Raw genomic sequence first — 19,904 nt, 5'->3', positions numbered from 1 at the left:
GGTGCGCTGGCGTCTGGCGCGCGATTATCCTGTCACTCTTTTCATCTTGCTGTAATGCAGGCACAGGAGACAGCATTGCCTATAGCAAGGAAGAGTTAGTGGAGCCTTAGCTAGGGTTTCCAGATGTCCGGATTTACCTGGCCGTGTCCTCTTTTTAGAGCACTATCCAGGTGTCCGGATGGATTTTGCAAATCCGGCATTTTGTCTGGGTTTTGCATGGTCCCGGCTCTGCCAGAGCTCAGGGCCGCATCTGAAGGGCCCTCTGAGCATGCGTGGATGGGACATGATGACATCACATGCATGTGCTTGACATCATCGCATCCATGCATGCTCAGAGGCCTTCCAGACGCAGCCCCAAGCTCTGGGAAGAAGTGGAGATGAGGTTTGTGTGGGGGCGGGACAGGGTGGGGCCACGAAGCCTCTTTTTTTCCCATCAGAAATATGGTAACCCTAGGCCTTAGCTTGTTCTCCTTGGCCAAGATTTACTGGGGCCAGTGTGAACTATAAGAAGAGAAAAAGGAAAATCAGCAACATCCTCCCTCCCCCACCCACCCCCTCAGTCTCTGCTAGCAGAATGTGTGCAGGGGAGGGGAAACGGTTGAGGCAAAGGACTAATGGCAGGAAAATGTTTGCTTTCTCTTAGCAGAGGTCCGTCTATTCCAGCCTGCAGACAGGAAATCCAACTGTAGCCACAGGAAATACCAGCGTGCCCAGTCATGGACTAACAGGTTTCCCATACCTCTCCTCTACCCACACTGGTAAGTGCAACCTAGAATTACCAGACAGCCAAATTTACCTGAACATGTCTTCTTTTTAGAGCCCTGTCCAGATGGCTTTCTCACTTGTCTGGGGAAAAAGTGTCTAGAGTCCTAATCTGCCCTGTTCCCACCTACCTCCGGCCAGTGGGGTAGTAAAGGGGTGGGGGGCAAGGGGAATGGTTCACCCTGGGCGCCATGTTGGTGGGGGTGCCAACACACCTCCACCCCCCACCTCTTCCCATTCCTCCCCTCCATTCGCATGCCCCCCTTCCCCCATACCTCTAGTTGAAGTTGTTCACAGCAGTCAACAATGTGCTTTTCGCGACCCCATCAACTCTTCCACTGATGTCACTTTCCGGTGCCACGCATAGGAAGTAATATCGGAGGGAGAGCTGATGGGGTCGCAATAGCACATTGTTGACTGCCATGAGCAACAACTTCAACTAGAGGTACAAGAGAAGGGAAGGCGCGCGGCAGGCAGGATCAGGGAAGGAGTGGGAGGGACATGCGCGACAGGCAGGATCTGAAAAGGAGTGGGGGGCACCTCTCACCCTCACTATGCCACTGCCTCCGGTTCTAATAAAATGGAATATTCGGGCCGGCCAGCAACAGCAGGAAGGTGAGCCTGCTGCTGTTGGCCTGCCCCGGAAGCCTTCTCTCTGGAGCAACTTCCTGTTCTCTCACAAGCAGGTCACTCCAGAGAGGTGGCATCTGGGGCAGGCCAACTGCAGCAGGCTCACTTTGCCTCTGCTGCCAGCCAGCCCAAATATTCAATTTCAGTGAGGAGGTAGGATGGGTCAGGGGAAAGAGAGAAGCACCGTCCTGGGGAAGGGAGGGAGAGAGAGAGAAGAATCTGCAAGGGAGGGGATTGTGTGGGGGGAGAGAGAAAGAGAGAGAGGAACGCACCCATGGGGGAGTAAGGGAGAAGCACCTGTGGGGGGGGGTTTGGAGGGAGGGAGGGAGGGAGGGAGGGAGAAGCACATGTGGAGGGGTTGGAGGGAGGGAGAGGCACCTGGGGAGTAGTTGGAGGGAGGGAGGGAGGGAGGGAGAAGCACCTGCATGGGGGGAGGGGGTTGCAGGGAGAGAAAGAAAAGCACCAAAAGGGTACAGAAGATGAGAAGGGGGACTAAGAAAATGGGTGAAAGTTGGGGTGAGGCAGGGGTGAGATTGGTGAAAGGTGGGGGGTGGGGCATGGGCAGGGCTGGTGCAGGGGCAGAGCCATGTATCCTCTTTTTTTGACTTCACAAATATGGTAACCCTAATGAAGCCCTTTGTCACTGTTGAGACCCCAAAGGAAATATTTGTGACATTTTACAGGGCTTTAGGAGGGTCTTGGGCTTCCCATCTGCACCCTGATCCCAAACCAGTAAAGAGCCCACCACAGAGAAGAAAAACATGTTGGGGGGGGGGGTGAGAATGATAAAGGCACCGGTATGAAACTGTATCCCTGCCTTTCAGGTGATGTATTATATTTCTGATGTAACTCGTTTTGAATAGTTGTACTTCAGCTGTCCAAACTGCATTTGCACTGTATCAATGTGATGCTATTCCCTTCATTCTTCTCAAGCAGGTTTATTTCTTCCCTCCCCAGCGCAGTTACAACTACCTATTTTCAAAAGACCTCCTCTTTTTCCTCTTTAGGCCTGCATTTTTAGAATTCACTTGCCTTCCAGATTTGCTCCAAAATATCATATTGTAAACAACAGAGAGACATTAGCACCTGGGTATTCCTGCAGGCCTTCAGCCCAGTCTAGACAGTCTATTTTGGGGATTCTGCATCATTTAATCCTTTCCTGTTCCTATCCTTCCCCTTGTTCTCTATCCCTGCCCCCCTCCTTCATGTTCCTTTCCCATTTCCTCCTTCTTTTTCCCTCCTCACTCCCCTCCTTTATTTTAATTTATTGCAAACCATTCCACTATGCATTGGCCTTAAGAGCTGTGTATCACGTGCTTATAAATAAATGGCGACGATTCAGATAGCAATCAGCACAGCAACACCCTGTTGTACTTCGATTCATAACAGCTGGAGTGACTGAGGTGCTTTGAATGTTAATATCTTCAGGAATGAAATTCAAAAGAAAAAATGCTTTCTACTGTTAGTACATCTGAGACTAGAATTTGCTGCCCTAGAGGAGGGCAAATTAGTACCACAGTGTCTTAAGTGCCAGGCCACAGCAGAGAAGCCATTCCTTACACTGTAAAAATGGAAGAGAATGCTTCTGCTTGGTCTGTTCTTGCATCTCCCCCCACCCCCCCCCCCAAAAAAAAAAAAATTGGTCTTACACTCCCCTTTCTTCTGATGTGCAGAGTACCCTCCAGTGGATACTTACTCCCATCCTGGACTTTCTCATCCCAGCGCCCTGACCTCGTGGCTACCTGGACAAGACGATGCACCCCCATCACATACCACAGTAAGGTAAGGAGAGAATCAGTGGTCTCCTTCTCACCCTTGTGGCAGAAGGTAGATTCGGTGGTCCAGGGGGCAGAATCAGTCCAGCAAATTAAACATCTGTTCATATTATTTTATCAAATAAATACTTATGACTGTTACCAAATATTTAAAAAAAAAAAAAAAAAAAAATTTCTAAAAAAATTTTGTGCTAAATCTCTTCACCTCTTACAAAGGTATCATTCCAAATGTTTACAAAAGACAATCCATTCTGGTCAGGCATCACCTTTCCAGAAAGATTTTTCGATTGCAAGATCAAATGTCCATTTGGGTCTGATTTTTCAAAGCTCCCAAGGAGCAGACCCACATACATGCAGCCAGTACAGTTTCCCGTCACACATCCCTTTTTCAGCAACTCTGTTACTGTCTGCATGCTCCCTGCTGGGAAATACACACACAGGAAGAACATGTTTCCTTTCATGATTTTCTACTTGTGCTTCTCCCAGTGATTTTTCTGCAGGTAAAATGTCCATATATCCACACAGAATCCATTTTCAAAATTACTCCCTATATTTCTACATTCAGTGCAACAGGTTTAAACACAATTTAAATAATAAATAAATAAAAATTAGATCTGACTGGGGAGGGGGAGGGGAAAGAACCCTCTTCCTCTTCCTCCATGCCTCCCAGGTCTATACTGGATAGCAGATGCATGCTATGGCTACAGTTCTCCCTCCTCCCCCTCCCCCATTCTCTATCTCCTTCTTGGACTTTCTTTTCTTCCATTTTTGGTTTATAGTTTCTTTTCTCTTTTTAGATGTAAAGCACTTTGATTGCTTTTGCTGAAAAGCGATATATCACACACCATTAAATCAAACCAGTAAACAAATAGGGGTTGACACTGTTTTGCTGGCCGTTGCCGGCATTATACCCAGAAATTCAATGCAGGACCGTGTTCGGGCTCTGACATTGAATTTCTGGGTTTACAGAGCCAGCAAAAGCATAGCCAGATAAGTAGAGAATGACATGGGGTCAAAGTTTGTCACTTTCCCCATGAGCTCCGTCCCTGCACCGTCCCTGTTCCATCCCCGCAAACTGTCTGGTTCCACCTGCACAAGCCTCAGATAGTTATGATTTTATATTGAAATCATTTTATTAAAGTACAAAAAGAAACAATATTCTGTGCAACTGTCATTTCATAAATCACAAGTACAGAACAAGGATCAACAAAACCCCTGTCTCCCCTCCTCTCCCTCTCACAAATATCCCCTCCAAATATCAAGACAACTGAACAAGCCAAATTACTACAAAATGCTGCATGGGAAAATCATGGTAACAGAATACCTTGGCCACACGCACAGAACACAAATGCCAAATCCACAATAGCTGAACAAAAATGATAAACATAACTTAACCCCAAATCCCAAGAAACCACACCTTACATGTAGTTCAACACCAAAGAAGTAGACATTAGAGAATGGCACTGGGACAACTAATTTTCCTGTCCCATCCCCATGAGTTCTTTTCCTGTCCCTGTCCTATTCCTGCAAGCTCCATCCTCATCTGCACAAACCTTTAAAATCGTAAGTGTTTGAGGTTTGTGCGGTTAAGGCAGATCTTACATGAATGGGACAGGGACAGCGACAAAACTTGCAGGGACGGGGAAATTGAATTCCTGCGGGGACAGGAATTCTCCCCATGCCATTCTCTAATAGACATTTCCTTCTATATTGTCCAAAACATAAAGGTCACACAGGGCAGGGATAGTGTTAGGGGAATGCAACAGCCTCTTGGCCAGAGAGAACCCTAAGCCTGCCTGCTAATGGGCTTTGTGGTCCCCAGCTCTGCCAGGACATATATTTCAAATATGATTTATTCTGATCACAAAATAGAAAATGAAGTGTTTTTCTACTGCTGGCTCACTAGTAAAGCTGCTGCTTCTGTACCCGGAGGTTGTGAGATCAAATCCCAGTGCTGCTCCTTATGCCCCTGGGCAAGTTGCTTAATCCTCAAATGCCCACCACTTTGAATGTCAGCTTTGAAATGCCAAAGCCACAAAAAGGTGGTATACATAAGAACTTAAGAAACGCCTTCACCGGATCAGACCAAGGTCCATCTAGTCCGGCGATCCGCACATGCGGAGGCCCATTTAGGTGCTCCTTTTTGGAGACCCGGTTTTCCCGTATCCCTCAATATGATCTGTAAGAAGGTGTGCATCCAACATGCATTTGAAACCCAGCACAGTATTTTCTGCCACCACCTCCTCCGGGAGAGCATTCCAAGCGCCCACCACTCTTTGTGTGAAACAGAACTTCCTGACATTTGTCCTGAACCTGCTGCCATTCAGTTTTAAGCTATGTCCTCTTGTCCGCGTCACATCTGAAAATGTCAGTAATGCTGCTTCCTGGTCAATTTGATCAAATCCCTTTAATATTTTAAAAGTCTCTATTAGATCCCCACGCAGTCTTCTCTTTTCGAGGGTGAACAGTCCCAGTTTTCCGAGGCGTTCCATATAGCTCAGGGTTGTCCAATGTCGGTCCTTGAGGGCCGCAATCCAGTCAGGTTTTTAGGATTTCCCCAATGAATATGCATGAGATCTATTAGCATATATAGAGATCTCATGCATATTTATTGGGGAAATCCTGAAAACCCGACTGGATTGCGGCCCTCGAGGACCGACATTGGACACCCCTGATATAGCTTAAATTCTCCATGCCTTTGACTAGTTTCGTAGCTCGCCTCTGTACCCTCTCCAACAGAATTTTGTCCTTCTTAAGGTATGGAGACCAGTGTTGGACACAGTATTCTAAGTGTGGTCTGACCATTGTTCTGTAAAGTGGCATTATAACATCTTGCGACCTACTCGTGATCCCCTTCTTAATCATGCCTAACATCCTATTTGCTTTCTTCGCCGCCGCCGCACATTGAGCCAATGGTTTTAGGGTTCTGTCTATCAGCAGCCCCAAATCCCTTTCTTGTTCGCATTTGGCTAATGTCACCCCCGACATCTTGTATTCATGTTCTTTGTTTTTCTTTCCCAGATGCATCACCTTGCATTTGTCTATGTTAAAACTCATCTGCCACTTTATCGCCCACGTTTCCAGCTGATTTAGATCTTTCTGAAGATCCTCACAGTCCCTTTGAGAGCCAACCGCCCGACATAGTTTTGTATCATCCGCAAACTTGATTATATTACAGGTTGTTTCTTCTTCCAGGTCATTTATAAAAATATTGAACAAAATGGGACCAAGAACCGAGCCCTGGGGCACATCGCTAGTCACCTTTTCCCATTCCGAGAATTTCCCATTTATGGTTACCCTCTGCGTTCTGTTCTCTAACCAATTTCCGATCCGTGCACTTCTCCTCCTATTCCATGACTTATACAAGTTCCCTAAATGGCCAGAAATCCTCAATAGTCATTTTATTTTAAAATCATGCTGGTCTTTGGCTCTGGTTTTACATTTCCTTCTGTCTTCTCTTAATTCGCTTGCCAGGGTCTTCTGCCCATTTGACATTTCTTCTTTCTCTAAGCTCACCATCCATCTTCCATCTCTGTGTATGTATTTTTCCCCTTGTTCAGCTTCTCCCTTCTCTGTGTCTCCTAATCTCCTTATATTTCCCCTGTGTCAATATCCCTACCTTCATCCCCTAACCCTGTGTCTAGCATCACTCCTCTGTGTACCTATGCCCCTAAGTCCAGCATCCCCCTTCAGTGTTCCTATTCTTCTCTTCTAGCAATCTTCCCTGTATCCATATACCCTCCCATGTTTGGCATTGCCCCTCTGTGTCCATTTACCACCCCCATGCAGTGTTCCCCTTTGTGCCCCTGTCCTTATGCTCCCATCCATGCCTACCAACTCCCCCTCCTTTCGTATATTTCCCTATGCCCAGCTTCTCCCCTTTTTTACTCCCCAATAGAGATGACACTGAGACAAATTTTTCCCCATCCCTGCGGGAACTCATTTAACCGTCCTGTCCTGGCGAGTTCTTTTCCTGTCCCTTCCCCATTCATGCAAGCTCTGTCCTCATCTGCACAAGCCTCAAATACTTTAAAACCATTAGTGTTCGAGGCTTGTGCCGTTACGGCAGAACTTACAGGGCAAAAACAGTGACAGCAACAAAACTCGTGGGGACAGGACGGGGAAATTGAGTTCCTGCAGGGATGGGGAAAAATTTGTCCCTGTGTCATTCTCTACTCTCTAACACTAATGCATCTTTCGTCCTCTCTCCTCCCTTTGTGTTCAGTATATCACTTCCTCTTCCTTCATCCCCTTGATTCAGCACCTCTTTTTTTGATGACCCGTCAATCGAGCACAGGACAAAAGCACTCCAACAAAGATGCACTGACAGTCACGTGCAGGACGTATGCACACCGCCGGTCCCGCACCACAGCATCAAGGACTCCCGCAGAATCCAACTCTTCGCCTACCCCTCCCTAAAACTTTGCCACTCTAAAAAATTCCTCGACAAAACCTTCGCCTTCCAAGCCACCAAGCTAAACCCATGGTTATCCCAAATGGCCCTCAAGGCCCCCAACTACCTCGGCTTTAGAAAACTACTCAAAACCCGCCTCTTCCAAGACCAGGATCCTAATGCCCCTTCCTAACTAAATAACCCTCTCCCCTCTACATCCTCTCCCTCACCCCTCTCTGGCAACTTTGATCAATTTGATATTGAACCGCTTGTAACCCCGCTCAATTGATGTAAACCACTTGTAATTCTGTTTAATTGATGTGAACCGCCTAGAACTCTTCTGGGTATGGCGGTATACAAAAATAAAGTTATTATTATTATTATTATTTAAACCCGTTATGTTCGTGCTGTGAGGGGGGCTGTGGGGGGAAGCCCCCCACTACATGTACAAGTCCTTGCTCTCCCATTGGGGGGGATTTGGGGGGAGAGAAACCCCCGAACTCCGAAAACATAATGAAAAATGGAAGTTTTAAGTGTACTTGGGAGGGGGGTTCACCCCTCAACGGGAGCCTGAGGACTTCTACATGTTCTGGGGGGCTTCACCCCCATACTCCCGCCCTCACAGCAGTAACATTACCGGTTTAAAGTGGTGGGACCAGCACGTTGAACATGATTTTCCTCCAAGCACATGGGCAAACAGTGAAAATGACTCTGCAATTTCTGCGAGATGAACTTAAACCTGCAATTCGCAGTAAAAGAAGAATGTTGTCCAGAATAGTTTTGCTGCACCATGACAATGCACGTCCTCATACAAGAGCAGCGACGGAAGAGATGGTGCAACAGCTTGAGTTGGAACATCTTGCACATTCTCCTTACAGCCTGGATCTGGCACCTAGCGATGATCACATATTCAGTCAACTGAAGTAAAGGAAGTCGGAGCTCACCAGGCTTCAGGAGCAGCTGAAAAACTTCTCTGAGGGAATGCAGAAGCTAGTTGAATGATACAACAAATGTGTGGTCTTGCATGGGGACTGTGTGGAAAAGTGATATGTTCAATTGCTCACAGTTACTTCTATGAAAGCCATTAAATGTATTTTTCCTTTACATTTTTATTTACCCTCGTAAATATAAATAAATATGCCAGGCCAGCTGTCGGAGCTCTTCTGTTGTACAGGCCTGACTTACATTTGGCCAGTGTTCTGAATTGATGGTGATGCCCTCACCTACAAAATATTGGGCATATCTAAGCGTGAAAGGGTCTTTAATGTATACACTCAGCCAGAGAGAGCAAACGGTGAATCAGTCTAAATCAGGGGTGGACAACTTGCGGCCTGCAAGACCATTGAGAAGTATACACAGAAAATATCACAAATCAGAGTTTTGGCAATTTTTGAACTGCTGTACATGCAAATATTTTCAGAATAGCCACTCTAGAAGTTTCCATTGTTTTTAGTTAAATTTTTACTTTATTGATCACAGAAGGTCTATGAAGTTATGTGAATTTCCGGTTCCAGAATTATGTAATGTTGAAACCTACCTATATTCATGTGACCCTCTGTATAAAAGGATGCCCACCCCTGCTCTAAAAAGAGAAATAGTGATTAGGGAATACATGCCATAAGGTTTTATTTCATAAGTGTGGTTGTGAAATGTTTTGCTGCCACCTCATGGTCTTGCATTGTACTGCAGAAACTCCTAAACACTTCCCAACCTTTCCAGGGTAACTTTTCAGGGCCAACTGTATGGAAGCTGCTTTGGATTTTCCCTGGTAGATGCTTCTCAGCTAGTGGGCTGTGAAATGAAATCACTGCACTTGAAGTGCAATAATAGAAATAAAAAAGGTGAGATAATTGCTGACAATATTTTTTTTTGTGTTCTAAGCCCTTTACCTCAATAAATAAATAAAGTTTTTTAAAAAGTTCGGGAAATAAGAAATTTTGAAGACTGTATAGCCAACTAGCATACTAACCCAGAAAGCTGCTGGAAATCAAAATCAAGCCAGAGAACAATAATACATAGGCTCTGATTTTATAAAAAGTGCCTGCCATTAGATACCTAGTTCAGAATGCCTGGCCAATCTAGGTGCCAAACTTAATCTTTGAAATGGTTCAATCAACAGTGTTAATTGAACAGCACTATTAAAAATCAATTTTAAAAAATTTACCTGATAAGTTTTGGATTCTAAAAATGTTCTTCAAAAATAGACATAAACAGTTTTTGGGATTAAAGTTTCAGAAATTTCCAGATGTTTCTCGAGATACACAAAAGCAAAGACATCAGTTTTTGCTGTTGAAACCTAGGTTTACCCAAATTGGTGGAATTTTCTATTTAAGATATCCGTGCAAATGTATAGTGAGATATCAATCCTTGAAATATGTTTTCTTTGAACCGTCGCATCTGACATCATTTTTGACCATAAAGCACCTCGAGGGAGGTTGAAATTACTTTTGAGCTCTTTGACCCCTCCCCCCTCCTTTACAAAGCCACTCTAGTGTTTTTAGCCGCGGTGGTAACAACTTGGACGCTCATAAGAATTCTATGAGTGTCGGAGCTGTTACTCCAGCGGCCAGTGCTAAAAACACTAGAGCAGCTTTGTAAAGGAGGGGATGAATTAGATAGTCTCTATTTTTCAGGCATTAGGTGATTTTTTTTCTTTCCTTGTTTTTGTATTATATTTCTGTAATGTTGAAATCCACTTTGTGTAATCTTGGATCTAAAAAGTGGACTTGAGAAATGTATAGTTTGAATTTTTTTTTTTAAGTTCCTGACTTTGTATAAGATTAGACTAAATTATTTATTTTCTGTGCAAGTATTTACTTGATATAATAATTGAAAACTTAGGGGGTCCTTTTACAGTACTAAGGCACACTAGCTGTTTTATCACACGCTAAACGCTAACACATCCATAGTCTTATTGATTTTGAATTCTTTATTCATTTTCAAATTTACAATAAATGTAACAATATATCCAAACAAATTAACAATAAATATAACACTTAATAATCATCAATGGTACAAATAATATGCTCTTATCTCCCACCCTTCCCACCCTTTCTTATCATATAATCAATACCTTATACAATATGTAACAATTACACATCCATAGTCTATGGACACATTAGCATTTACCATGTGCTAATATTTAGTACGCCTTAGTAAAAGGACCCTTAAGTTTTTAATTATTATATCAAGTAAATACTTGCACAGAAAATAAATAATATAGTCTAATCTTATTAAAAAAAATAAATAAATAAAATTTAAATGATTTAAAAAATTAATTCTCTGGTAGGTGCCGTGTAGGTGTCTACACCAAAGCGCCTACCTGAAAAGTAGGTGTGGTTAAGGGCCAGAGTTTGAGTGGAAAGAGTTAGACACTAGTATTTTAGGCCAAGAAAACCCTGGCCTCATATATTGGCACCTAAGTTAAAGATGCCCTAGTGCTGCCTTTCTCGAGTTAGGTGTTTATAGAATTGCAACAAAGAAGGAAAAAACTTCAATTCTCCACTCGAAAAAGGACAACAACAACAAAGTTCTTGCATGCATAGGTAGACAAATAAGTGGAGTTGATGAGCTGGATGCTCCAAGGTTTATTATAAACATAAATCGTAAAGCAATCTAAACAAATATAACAAATGATATCAAATAGTTTCTGGATAATGAGAGTCCTTATGGCACCATGCCAAAGTTGGTATTTTTGCATTTGATTTTCTGAAGCCCAGGACCATTTGTGGCAAATGTAGGCGACATTGCCTCATTGATTAAGAACCAGTTTGGGACCATTTGATATCACCAATTGGTGCAATTGTTTACATTGGACCCCAGATGCCAATTTTGGCATTTTGCCATATGTACTGGAACGTGTTGCCAGAAGATGTGGAAAGAGTGGATAGTGTAGCTGGTTTTAGAAAAGGTTTGGACAAGTTCCTGGAGGAAAAGTTATTGTCTGTTATTGAGACAGACATGGGGGAAGCCATTATTTGCCCTGGATTGGTAGCATGGAATGTTGCTACTCTTTGGGTTTTGGACAGGTACTAGAGACCTGGATTGGCCACCGTGAGAACGGGTACTAGGCTTGATGGTCCTTTGGTCTGACCCAGTAAGGCTATTCTTATGTTCTTATGACTCATTATCCAGAGGCTATTTGATATCATTTGTTATTTGTTTATATTGCTTTACGATTTATGTTTATAATAAATCTGGTAGCATGCAACTCATCAACTCCACTTATTCTTGTACCGTTGTGTGCAAGAAGTTTGTTGTTGTGGTTTATAGAATTGCGCCTATCTGTGAATGGCATGCAGTAGGTATAATTTTCAACAGTGCCTACTGATTTAAGCGCCCTTTATAGCAGTGTCTTTCAAACCTTTGTAGCCCTGCCACACTAAATGGAGCAAATGTTTTTCATGGCACATTATAATTGAAATTATAAAATTGCAAAGCCAACAAAAAATTAAATTTGAGAGTTAGCTTAAAGAACTTTAAATAAATATGTATGGGTAATTGGTGAAACTAAATAGAATAGAATTGCTAATCAATGCGATGGATGTGCCTGTTTTTTAGTACAAACTAACTCAAAACGTGGCTCGATAGGCAAAAAAATGCTGGTTATACAACTAGATCTCACTGCAGCATTTGACCTGGTAGACCATGACATTCTACTACAAATACTAAAAACAATAGGAATCACAGGAAAGGTGCACACATGGTTTAAAGGATTCCTACAATCCAGGACTTACAGGTAAAGACAAGCAAATTAAAATCAGAACCATGGTCCAACCCCTGCGGTGTACCCCAAGGGTCGCCTTTATCCCCAACACTCTTCAATCTCTACATTGCATCCCTTGGCACCTGCCTAGATAAACTAGGCTTAACTTCTTTTAGCTATGCAGATGACATCACCATCCTCCTTCCTTTTGATCAACCAACACCCTCCATGACAGACACACTACATAGAACACTAGAAACAGTGGCTACATGGATGAAAGAACACAAACTAAAACTGAACCCAGACAAAACAAAATTTATACTCCTCGGAAAAAACAAAACCCCAACCATAACAAACTTAGTAACTTAGTAATAAACTCAATCACATACCCCATTCAACCTACCCTAAGACTTCTGGGAGTGATGATAGACAGAGGCTATACCATGCAACCACAAATCAACAAAACAATACAGAAATCATTCGCGGTCATGCGAAACTTAAGGCAAATCTGAAAATTCTTTGACAGAAAACAATTCCAGCTCATGGTCCAATCCCTAGTCCTAGGACTTCTAGATTACTGCAATATCCTCTGTCTCCCCTGCCCCGCAGTCATGATAAAACAGCTACAAACAGTACAAAACACAGCCTTGAGACTGATCTATTCGCTGAAGAAATATGGCCATATCACCGCTGCATACCTCGACTCACACTGTCTCCCAATACAAGCAAGAATACTATTCAAATTTTACTGTCTACTATTTAAAGCCATGAATGGAGGCAGCCCAGCTTATATAAACAACCGTCTTATCAGAACCACCACAACCAGGCGAAGGAGAACCCAGACACCATTCATACACCTCCCCAATCAGAGGCGTCAAATGCAAAAAAAATGTACAATGGCCTACTGGCCATGCAGGCAGCGAAACTAGACCGCCAACTATCCAATCTACTGACCACGACTCCAGACTACAAAACTTTCAGAAAAGAAATAAAAACCCTGCTATTCAAGAAATCCATCAAAACAAACTAACACCACAGGAAGCTCTTCAGTCCCCCAAAGTAACCCGTTCAACTCTGTAACTCTTCTGGAAATGTCCAGATAACCTCTTATGTAATCCGCCTTGAATTGCAAGGTAATGGCGGAATAAAAGTCACTAATGTAATGTAATGATAGTTAAAAGGCAAACACACATTTCATCATCCACCATCTGCAGTCATTCTTTTTTTATAAATTTAATTTCTGTCAACTGAAAATCCAAGCTTCCAAAGATAAGAAGATCCAAATGGTAACAAAGCCTCGATTGCTTTGTTGCTCAAATTAGGATAACTACTGCATAAAAAATAAATTTCTTGCCATTAGTTTTCAAGGACCTTCAAGTTTTCTGTGAAACACACTAAATAATCATCAAATTTGGCTAAAACGCTAGAGAAAATATAAGAGAAAATATCCAGCTGGATATACAGGAGTGATACTTAAGGATCTCAAGCGCTCACAGCTAAGGGCCCGATGTATGTCACAAGCCAATAACCGAGAAGTGAGCTATCATTGGTCCTGTATATTCTCCTATTTTCTCATTTTCTTCTTTTTCAAACTGTATTAAATTTATTATTTTCTTCTTCTTCAAACTATATTAAATCTAAAACTTAATTCTATATTAAGCCCATCTTATTTGCATATTTGCATATTTATTTCTAGATATTATTGATGTACTAATTTTTCCATCTATCACAAAGTGCTTTCTCATTCAGAATATATGAATTATGAAGTACTTAGCTTCATGACATGACGACGGAAGATCTCCGTTTCGCTCACAGTAAAGGAGCTTCGTCAGGAACGGCACCAGTATTCAAACTACAAATAAAACAGAATAGGACTTAAATTCAAATTTTATATTTTTTAATATATAATATGTAAATGGCACGAGACCTTACATTCCTACTCGCGTTAATAAATGCATAGTGACGGAGCTATCGGGAACACGCATTAAATATCCAGTAATTTTAAAAAGCTTCTAGAAGAGGCTATCAAATGCAATATCATCTATTATTTTTTTTATTTATTTATTATTTCAACTACTTTCAACTCTCAGTAATGCCAGGAGGTTCTTTATATTTCAACTCCTTACAATTCTCGATAATATCGGGAGGTTCTTAATATTTCAACTACTTACAACCCTCAATAATACCGGGAAATTCTTATATTACAACTCTATTTTCAAGCCCCCAAGGATCAATTTAGAATTCTCTTTAAACATACCTGTTTATGCCAGTAAGTCATAAAGTTTAGATTTAAACCATGGAGAGACTGTCTAGTATCACGGCCCGATAAGTCAGCCACTTTAGCCGTCGTCGTCGTCGTCTTTCATACTCAACCCGAACTCACGGGATTAAGTACTAGTCCGACGGCGTCTGACGTCACATCCGGAAATTTAACAATCTAATACCGAAAATCCGAAATTAAGCCTGGCAGATAACAAAAGGCTTAAGGGGTTTAAATATATAGACAAACGCCACCCATTACATAAAGAATACCAAACTCTCAAACTATCAAGCTACATCGTGTCTGTCTTCTTGTTTCTAAAGAAGCTCACCCGAGAAAATCACAGACGCCTGACGTCATATCCGGTAACGATCTATCTCACTACACCTGAATCTATAGAGAAAGGTAAGAAGCCGGCTATCTCAACCTCTAAACTCGCAAAAGGAGCAAACTGCGGAACTAAAACAGCATCTAAGCCCTATCGAGGGGACTAAAATGTTATACATAAGAATGTTTAAGATAGAAAAAGCAAATCAATTTATTGCATGGCTGCTATATAAGGCGTCCCAACTTTTTAAAATTACTGGATATTTAATGCGTGTTCCCGATAGCTCCGTCACTATGCATTTATTAACGCGAGTAGGAATGTACGGTCTCGTGCCATTTACATATTATATATAAAAAAATATAAAATTTGAATTTAAGTCCTATTCTGTTTTATTTGTAGTTTGAATACTGGTGCCGTTCCTGACGAAGCTCCTTTACTGTGAGCAAAACGGAGATCTTCCGTCGTCATGTCATGAAGCTAAGTACTTCATAATTCATATATTCTGAATGAGAAAGCACTTTGTGATAGATGGAAAAATTAGTACATCAATAATATCTAGAAATAAATAAGCAAATAAGATGGGCTTAATATAGAATTAAGTTTTAAATTTAATATAGTTTGAAGAAGAAGAAAATAATAAATTTAATACAGTTTGAAAAAGAAGAAAATGAGAAAATAGGAGAATATACAGGACCAATGATAGCTCACTTCTCGGTTATTGGCTTGTGACATACATCGGGCCCTTAGCTGTGAGCGCTTGAGATCCTTAAGTATCACTCCTGTATATCCAGCTGAATATTTTCTCTTATATTTTCTCTTGTGTTTTAGCCAAATTTGATGATTGATTAGTTTTCAAGGACCAATCACGCCAAAGAATGATGCTTGTCTGGCCAGTTGTATCCTTTCACACACAGATGCTCATAACATTGTGTATGTTCTTGTGTATGTGATATACATGTCATCTATTCTATAGTATACTTATGAAGGGAATTTTTTTAAATAAAGTAAAATTCTGGAATCGCTTGTGGCATACCTGTAATCTCTTTGGGGCACACAGTTTGAGAGAAACTGTTTTATAGAATCAGGCTCATAGAGCTTATTGTGGAATACAATAAAAATTATTACTGGTGGCTGTTTCTTGTGAAAGTTACAATAAATTACAAAATAACCTATACCAGTATCTCGCAAACTTTTTTGACCCGTGGCACACTAAACCTAGTGTCCCTGGCTCAAGACACCCGGAAGTGCACTGGTGTCGGCGTGATGACGTCATCCGCATGCATGACATAAGTGTTGCCACCGTCAGCGCATGAGTTAAAGGTCCTTCAAACGGGCCTTGCGCCGACAGAAAGACTCGCGCTGGAGAGAAGGGCCAGCAGAGAGAAAAGGTGCCGGGGTCGGGAGATTGCTTACAGGACGTACCTCTCTTCCAGGGAAGCTCATTCCACCTCAGAGGGAGAGGAGGGCAAGTCTTGCACTGATCTCGCAAGGCCATTTTAGGTACAGAAGGGTGAATGATCTTGAGTTTCCCTTCCTTTAAAAAGAGTTTTTTGCCTAGGAGCGGCTATTTGTGCAACAGTGGAACAATCACAATGTCAGCTTACCCTGCTCTCTGTGTGACAACACTTAGCACTGCGCTTACTATGACAATAGGCCTCGCCCTTCAAAGGAAGCTTGCACAGAATCTAAAACTAATAATACAGACATATTTTTGAGCTGCCTTGCCCCCCCCCTTCCTTGAGTATAAACTGTATTGGGTAGAAAGACTTCAACCCTTTTTTCAGAACGAGAATGCCAGTGAAGGGAAGACTGTAAAAGAATTGTCAGTTCTGCATATTAATTTATTGGGATTTATTAACTGCCTTTATGATGAGATTCATCCCTATGTCTAATAATACTAGAGAAATTACTACTACTACTGTTTCTATTAATAATCAGATTCCCACAGTTGTTACCGAGGTCTGAATATATTTGGCTTTCCAAATTTCAGTGGGGACAAACATTTTGATAGGTGTGCTACTGAGCAGCTGCGGCAGTCCCTGGCGTCCAATATTTCTTGTTCCTTCTCTGCGTGGGTGTTAAAGATTTTCTCAAGGACATTTATCTTTAACTCGTTCTTAAAACCGGAAGCACTGGCCCCGGACAAATAGTATTTTGGATCTGTTCCAGAGAAAACTTGTACATTGTTTTCTCAACCCTCACAAGCACATTTATTTCTTTGGTTTATTTGTATTTATCTTGAGAGCACTGGCTTAGTAAGTTTTATGATTGTTATTTGTTAAAATAATAATCATATTACCAACGGGTTATGCTAAAATAAATTTGGCCTACAAAACTCATATAAATAAAAAGATTCTCTCTGCATCTGCAAGGTCTACAGGTGTCAAACTGCAATCTTCTCTGAATATCCCTAGTGAATATTCATGAGATATATTTGCATGCAGTGAGGTAGTCCATGCAGATCTCTGTCATGCATATTTGTTGTTCATATCCTGAAAACCGCCCAGTTCTACCCAGCTCCGCCCCCAACCTCTTCTCATGCTCAGAGCCATGGCGGGAGGGCATCTGCGCATTCATAGATGTGATGTGATGATGTCGTACACATGCGAGCATGCACAGATGGCCTCCCGACTCGGTCCCAAGCTGGAAGCTTTTCAAAACCCAGACAAAGTACTATCTTCTAAAAAGAGGATATGCCCCGGTAAATCCGGCCATCTAATAACTCTATCCAAGACTGCAGCTTAACACAGCTGGTAGGATGAGTGGAACAAAAGTGTACCCATACTTTTTTTTTTTTTTTTTTCAAATTATCTTTATTAACAACTGCAAAGGAACAACAGGTCTTTACATGCCCGCTGATTTTACTTTTTTGTGTTCGCTGGGCTGAAGCATTGTTGACTCTCTCCTCTCTCTCTCTCTCTCTCTCTCTCAGTACACCAGGTAGAATTCCGCCTACCCAGGAGCCTCCACCTACCTCCACCACTCCTCACCAACAGCAGAGCCACAGCATAAAGTCAGAGCGTGCCTCCCCAATCACCAACTGTGCCTCCACTGTACCCCGGCCAACACCCCGGGCTGCCTTGGACTTTATCCAACGTGAGGAATATGCCAAAGGTTATCCCTATTCCCTGCTCTTGTCACGGCCCCTGGCAGAGGAGAAGGCCAGTCTGCCCAACCGGCGCATGCAGTTCTCAGACAGCTGGCAGAGATAGTACTAGCTCCTGGGGTAGAAAGTGGGGGTGGGGGAGTGGCAAGGAGGATTCAGACACAACACCTGGCTACAGCCTGGATCCAAAATACCCTTGACTGCCGGGGAAGGGATTGTTTCAGATGTATTATGACCCCCAACACTTAGCAGAATTTCCCAGTCCCCAGGAAAAATCTCTGAGAAGAAAGAACAGATTTTGAGATTCCCATAATCATAACCATACAACCTGATGAAATATTCATCGTGAAATGTAACCCTTGGTTCCATTGTAAACTCTGGGCCTAGACTGCTGTAGACTGACATCACAGAAAGGAAACTGCCTCCCAGGGCAGAAGGTGGAAGCCCAAACAGACTCCCAAGAAAGCCTGGAATAAGCAAAAAAGGTTTCCAGGTAGTCAAGAAATAATAAGGAAAACAGAGCTTATTGCACCAGGAATAAAATGGAGCAGACTAGATGGACTTGCGTTCCGGACTGCCATTACTATCTGAACTTGTATGAGTTAGGACTCGAAACTTAATGGTCTGATGATGGGAGGACCTGAGCTATGCGACCTTTCAATGTATCTCCCCAGCTTTCCTTGGTGGAAAAGAGGAGATTTAGAAATAATAATGTGCTCTTTTGGATAGAACTGCTTAGATCTAGCCTGCAATGCCATGTGGTAGGAAGTGCACTCTGGGAAGGAGATGAGGGAAGGGAAATTCACATGGCTTGACTAATGGCTTTTGGTCCCTCACAGTTACGGTAATAACTTTTTAGATACTGAACTGAAATTTGCTACTGCACCTGCTAACATGAAGACAAGGAATAGGCACATCCTACCCTGTGAATTTTTGTGTTTTTAGTGAGCACATTACAATTAGCCACTGTTTGATGCACGCCCTGCCATAATATCAGTCTGCACATGACTCAGAATGTCTTGTGAACACCCAAGCAGTATGACAGACTCCTCACTTCCTGTGCACATTTCTTTACTGATGTCACTTCCTGTACTCTTGAAAGAAAACCACAGTGAGCCCCCTCAGCACAGAGGTGCACATGTAAAGAGAGCCTGTTTCTCTGCTGTCTATGTAGGTGTTCTGGGATGGAGGAGTTGCAGTGTACAGATGTATTTTATAAAATACAAAAGCACATGCATAGAATACTCGCAAACTTCTTTGGAGCAGGTGTACATTTGTGAGAGAACTAGTGCCTGCATTGCCCTGCTTCTAGGTGGCCGTTTCATAAAGTTACAAAACTCCCATGGTTGCCTTTATCAAAATAGGTCCCTTTTTGGAACTATGCCTTGGGTGCCCTGTTTTTAAAAAAATAAACAGGATATCCAAGGGTAATTTTATAATTTTGGAAATCACACTGTTGTTTTTATTTATTCAATAATATTCTGTCTGCACTGGTTTCCTAATAAAAATGCTATCTGTTGGTAAATGTACCATAGGCAGATCTTTTTTCTCACAACAGCAGATGACAGAAACAGATCAATCAGCCCTCCAGGGTTCCCACTTCTTCATGTCCCAGCTGCCTGTCACGTGTGAGCACTGGTAGGATATCACTTCTTATTCCATCAGGTTCTATAGCCCTTTTTCATTTCTATAGTATAGTCTCAGTACAGGCACATGACCATACAGAGTTCACGCCTAGCACCACTCCTGCCCCAATCTGCACAGCTGCTCAAGCCAGAGGGGCCACTGCCTAAACCTCCGTTCTCCTAGACCAGGGGTAAGCAATTCCGGTCCTCGAGAGCCGGAGCCAGGTCAGGTTTTCAGGATGTCCACAATGAATATGTATGAGATGGATTTGCATGCACTGCCTGCTTGAGATGCAAATCTATCTCATGCATATTGTGGA

The 19,904-nt window shown here is 42.5% G+C and overlaps 1 protein-coding gene across 6 annotated transcripts in view; it reads left to right on the top strand.

Annotated features, from left to right (window-relative positions):
- MEF2B (myocyte enhancer factor 2B) overlaps positions 1-19,695 on the top strand; it is a 111,014-nt gene extending 91,319 nt beyond the window's left edge. For 4 of the 6 annotated variants that reach the window (XM_033953933.1, XM_033953932.1, XM_033953936.1 and 1 more), the window contains 3 exons: positions 644-758; positions 3,066-3,174; positions 17,786-19,695. In XM_033953933.1, coding sequence (XP_033809824.1) covers positions 644-758; positions 3,066-3,174; positions 17,786-18,065 — 504 coding nt within the window. In that variant the 3' untranslated portion in view covers positions 18,066-19,695. The remainder of the gene's footprint in view (positions 1-643; positions 759-3,065; positions 3,175-17,785) is intronic. The other 2 variants (XM_033953935.1, XM_033953937.1) reach the window with 2 other exon arrangements.
- Positions 19,696-19,904: the final 209 nt, after the last annotated feature.

Source organism: Geotrypetes seraphini, chromosome 8, assembly GCF_902459505.1.
Source record: "Geotrypetes seraphini chromosome 8, aGeoSer1.1, whole genome shotgun sequence".
NCBI classification, from domain to species: domain Eukaryota; kingdom Metazoa; phylum Chordata; class Amphibia; order Gymnophiona; family Dermophiidae; genus Geotrypetes; species Geotrypetes seraphini.
This window is presented reverse-complemented; position numbering and strand designations above follow the sequence as displayed.